Source organism: Mus musculus, chromosome 19, assembly GCF_000001635.26.
Source record: "Mus musculus strain C57BL/6J chromosome 19, GRCm38.p6 C57BL/6J".
Taxonomy (NCBI): domain Eukaryota; kingdom Metazoa; phylum Chordata; class Mammalia; order Rodentia; family Muridae; genus Mus; species Mus musculus.
Window position 1 is genome coordinate 56,720,441 of NC_000085.6, and position 5,184 is coordinate 56,725,624.

Genomic DNA, 5,184 nt, shown 5'->3' on the forward strand with positions numbered 1-5,184 from the left:
ACTCCCCAACTTGGCAGAACTTGGTAAGTCCAGGGCAGGGGTGAATAAACAGATCACTCCCCCGTGGTAACACTCTCAGTGGTCAAGCCTGATCCTAGGGCACATCCACGGGTTTGACTTTATGAAGAGTACGGCTGTGGATGGACAGCTGTGAGCCTGTGTCTTTTGGCAAGGTGAGAGTACCAGCTTGGCCACATGTTGATGTTCCTCCCAGATGCTAATCTTTTTATTCCAATGCAAGAAGGACTCGGGAGCATTACATAACATTATATAACACTACCGTGCACCCTTCCCTTCTGAGACAATTGGGAACTGTTCGCTTCTCAAGAACTTAATTACAGATTTCCTTTTTACGGCCTGAGGTAGAGGCATTCCCAGGGGTAGATCAGAGGACCTCAGCCCGAGGTCCCATCCTCTGTTCGCATCAGGAATGAAGCCAAAGACTCTAGTTTCGGATTCTCTCGACAATGTGAAGCGAGGAAATGTGGTATGACTTTAAATGCTTTCAGATTTAATCGCCTTGAGTATGTATATATTTTCTTCCCTCATCTTCCCAAAGCTAATCCCACAGTTTTGAGAATCTAGCCACCCTCCCAAGAAATCTGAAATCCCAGTTCATGACGTCAACCCAAAAGGGATAGCACCTTGTGTTGGCTCAGCTCAGATTGCAAAATCCCATGGGTAACGGAGCACAGATGCGGATGTTAAGGTGTTGGTACTGGAGTCAAAAAGTCTGAAGCGTCATTCTCCGTGTTCTTTCCACGAGGGGCGTGGGGGTGGGGCGACGTCATTTACCCTGGACTGAATGTTGCCCTAAACTTCTCCTTTATATTCAGAACTCTTTCATCCTTTTCTTTAGCTGGGACTGGGGCCTGTGTGTGTATCCGACTGGTCCTCGGTGTTGGCAGTTACATCCACAAACCTTCCCTTCCTTTCCCCATCTACTGCACTTGAAGGAGAGAGCACAGCTCCGCGCGAGAACAGCGCCCAGAGAGCCTTTCTGACAGATGCGTACCCTGCTCCAGCAACCCGCCTGGCTGCAAAGTTTCCTCTAATCACTAACACCCACTTCCTATTCCCCCAAGCTGTCATGCTGGCCAGGTCCCCTCGCGATCAGGGAAGAGCCAGGCTGCCTGATGGCAGAACCCCAGTCTCACAGCTAAATTCCTCCAATCCCAGCAGATAGGCTGTCCAAGGCACTCCTGCGTCTCCGAGACGCCTGTAAGGTTCTCTTATAGCTACCAGGAACCGGGCACTAGAGGCGAGGGAACTACGGGGTGCCGAAGGGAAATAAGGGCGCTCTTGCGGGAGCGGCAAAAGGAGAGCTGGGTGCTAAGGTTAACGGAGACTACTGGTTGGCGGGGGGCACAGGAGGCGGCGGGGCGCCGCAGGGGGCGCCGCAGACTAGACTCTGGAAGAAGCCTGAGCAGGAAAGGGCGCGCTCGCTGCAGCCCGTGGGTGCTGGCTGCGTAGTCCGCCCGCAATCTTTGGAGCCTTTCAATCGCGGGTAGGAGGGGGTGCTGGGTGTTGGGGGTGGGGGCACCATTGTCGGGGGCGTGCCTTGGCGGCGATTGGCTGCGGGAGCCTGACGCGCGGCCCCGGGGGCTGGCTGGGGGGGTGGCAGCGAAGGGGGGGGGGGAGGTGCTGGGTGTTGGAGCCGCCGGCCCCGCGCGCTCAGAAACATGCTGAGGTCCCGGCGGCTCTTCCAGCAGCGACAGCGGCTCCAGCAGCAGCGGCGGCGGCGGCGGCGGAGACAGCGCTCGGCTACGGAGGAGAAGGCGCCCGGCGTCCATGCCTCCGGCCCCGAGCCGCGGCTGCCCTGACCTGGCCGCGACCTCCCCGCGCGGGCCCCGCAGCCCCGGCTCCTGGGGTGCTCCCCAGGCGCGGCCCAGCCCCGCCACACCCCCCGCCCCCGGCCTCCGCAGCTCGGCATGGGCGCGGGGGCGCTCGCCCTGGGCGCCTCCGAACCCTGCAACCTGTCGTCCGCCGCGCCGCTGCCCGACGGTGCGGCCACCGCGGCGCGGCTGCTGGTGCTCGCGTCGCCTCCCGCCTCGCTGCTGCCTCCAGCCAGCGAGGGCTCAGCGCCGCTGTCGCAGCAGTGGACCGCGGGTATGGGCCTACTGCTGGCGCTCATCGTTCTGCTCATCGTGGTGGGTAACGTGCTGGTGATCGTGGCCATCGCCAAGACCCCGCGGCTGCAGACGCTCACCAACCTCTTCATCATGTCCCTGGCCAGCGCTGATCTGGTCATGGGATTGCTGGTGGTGCCTTTCGGGGCCACCATCGTGGTGTGGGGCCGCTGGGAGTACGGCTCCTTCTTCTGCGAGCTCTGGACTTCGGTAGATGTGCTGTGTGTGACGGCCAGCATTGAGACCCTGTGTGTCATCGCCCTGGACCGCTACCTCGCCATCACGTCGCCCTTTCGCTACCAGAGTTTGCTGACGCGCGCGCGAGCGCGGGCCCTCGTGTGCACAGTGTGGGCCATCTCGGCGTTGGTGTCCTTCCTGCCCATCCTCATGCACTGGTGGCGGGCCGAGAGCGACGAAGCGCGCCGCTGCTACAACGACCCCAAGTGCTGCGATTTCGTCACCAACAGGGCCTACGCCATCGCCTCGTCCGTCGTCTCCTTCTACGTGCCCCTGTGCATCATGGCCTTCGTGTACCTGCGGGTGTTCCGCGAGGCCCAAAAACAGGTAAAGAAGATCGACAGCTGCGAGCGCCGCTTCCTCGGCGGCCCAGCCCGGCCGCCCTCGCCTGAGCCCTCGCCGTCACCTGGGCCACCGCGCCCCGCAGACTCGCTGGCCAACGGGCGCTCCAGCAAGCGGCGGCCGTCGCGCCTCGTGGCTCTGCGCGAGCAGAAGGCGCTCAAGACACTGGGCATCATCATGGGTGTGTTCACGCTCTGCTGGCTGCCCTTCTTCCTGGCCAACGTGGTGAAGGCTTTCCACCGCGACCTGGTGCCGGATCGCCTCTTCGTCTTCTTCAACTGGCTGGGCTACGCCAACTCGGCCTTCAACCCCATCATCTACTGCCGCAGCCCCGACTTCCGCAAGGCTTTCCAGCGCCTGCTCTGCTGCGCGCGCCGGGCCGCCTGCAGACGCCGCGCAGCCCACGGGGACCGGCCGCGCGCCTCCGGCTGCCTGGCGAGAGCTGGGCCGCCGCCGTCCCCCGGAGCTCCCTCGGACGACGACGACGACGACGCCGGGACCACCCCACCGGCGCGCCTGCTGGAGCCCTGGACCGGCTGCAACGGCGGGACAACCACTGTGGACAGCGATTCGAGCCTGGACGAGCCGGGGCGCCAGGGCTTCTCCTCGGAGTCCAAGGTGTAGAGAGCCAGGCTCTCTGGGCGCACGGACGCCGCTCCCCATAGTCCCGGGCTGGACACGGGCTCTGCATCCCTAGAGGAAGAGAGCCCGCCTGGGCGCCCCTGAGCCGCTCCCCAGGGGAGAGAGGAGATCTCTGTTTACTCAAGACCGAAAGCAGGTGAATGCAAAGCCCACAGATCTATCGAATCATCCGAGACGTACAGAAAAGCCCCGGACCGAGCGTTTGCGCAAAAAGGAAAGTTTAGGAGGAGTTGGGAGAGTGTGGCTTAGTATGGCTTACTGGCTTGTCTTGAGTTCCTTTCTCTCTGAGGTTCGGCCTTTCGTGTGTTTAATGCACCTTCAGGCATTCCCCCCCCCCCCCGCCCCTAGGTGGGTTTTGACACTTTCTGCAAGGACCCGAGTGGAAACTAGGCGGGGAGGGGAGGGGGCAGGATGGAGTCTATCACCTGGCTTTCCGGTTCCACACCTAGGAACCTAAGTATTCAGCTCAGGTTTGGTGTGGGGGCGGGGCCGGTGATAATTAGCCAGGAAGTGTTTCCCTTTGCTTTCTAAAGAAATTGCATACTAATTCCGGAGTACTGGTGTCTCCTGTTCTTAAAGCAAAGGGAAAAGAAGGATGCGAAACAGACAAATCTGGTTTCGAGAAACTATGTGTGGAGCACGGTTCACCTTGCTTTCTCCTAGAGGGCAAACCTTGTGCCCTGCGCGCCTCGGTGGTCCTGCTGTGGGTCCTCTACCTCACTCTGTGCATATTGCACAGCAAGATAGAAAGACTTGTTTATATTAAACAGCTTATTTATGTATCAATACTAGTTGGAAGGACCAGGCGCTGAGTCTCTCTCTGTGACATGTGACTCTGTCAACTAAAGATAGGACAGAACAAAAAGGAAACAGTTGAGATTATTGCACATGTGGCTAAAAACAAAGACGGCAAAAAAAAAAAAAAAAGGCAGTGGTTGGAAGGCCATTTTGCACAGTGTTAGGCATTGTAAAATTCATAGAAGTTGTTAACTTGCACAAAAAAAATTAAATATTTTTACTGGGATGGGGAGGTGGGCAGATCTTTAAAAAGCTAAAATAAAATTCAAACTCAGTTTCTCTTGTCTATTATGTTATTGAGTTGATGGTTTATTGGGAAGTTACTTTTTATACTCTTATCATGGTACTGTAACTGTATCCATATTATAAATATTATTCTCTTACGTATTTTTATTATTATTTTTTAATGTCCAAGTGCCCCCGTGAATCTGCTGGTAAAATTTAGCACTCGTGTGTATATTCTATCTCTTCTTGTGTGTGTGACCAAGTATTTATACTCTGGTGCAACTAACTACCGTGTGGGAATTGGTCCATGTGCAATAAAGACAGCAGTGCAGCTCAATCGAGGTTCCGTGCCGTGTGTCTGTAAGGGGGTCCGCGATGACAAGAGAGACTTGAGTGTTTGCTTCAAAATACAGACTGGCTGCCTTTTTAATATCTCTTCATGACTCAATCACAGAGCAAAGTGCCTCTAGACCAAATAAGGTGTTCACCAACCGAGAGCCACAGATTTGCCCTAAATTTTCACAGCCGGATTCAAGGTATTCCAGACAACTCAGGCACCCTCAAGAGCCCATCTGCTACACTTGATGGAAGAAGGGACCGTGTATCTTCTGCAAAGGAGAGCCAGAGAGAGTGCTGCTGGAGACGGGTAACTCAGCAGCAACATCTCACAGAAACACAAGCAGGAAGGAATGATCCACTGGATGATGTCGCCCACTTGAAATAACGGTGAGTGGCTTCCATGGCTTATGTTTGTGTCCCCATTGAAAACCACAGTGGGTTCACAGTTCTCCAGAGCCTGCTTAGAATGGGA

The 5,184-nt window shown here is 56.9% G+C and overlaps 1 protein-coding gene across 1 annotated transcript; it reads left to right on the top strand.

The window, feature by feature from the left end:
* The first annotated feature begins 1,676 nt into the window (after nucleotides 1-1,676).
* Nucleotides 1,677-4,710, top strand: Adrb1 (adrenergic receptor, beta 1). Its single transcript, NM_007419.3, has one exon. It carries the CDS (start codon nucleotides 1,932-1,934, stop codon nucleotides 3,330-3,332), a length of 1,401 nt encoding a protein of 466 aa, NP_031445.2. The 5' UTR covers nucleotides 1,677-1,931; the 3' UTR covers nucleotides 3,333-4,710.
* The last annotated feature ends 474 nt before the right edge of the window (nucleotides 4,711-5,184 follow it).

Coding starts and splice junctions, on each gene's coding strand:
- Adrb1 (NM_007419.3), top strand. CDS start 1,932: ATGGGCGCGGGGGCGCTCGCCCTGGGCGCCTCCGAACCCTGCAACCTG.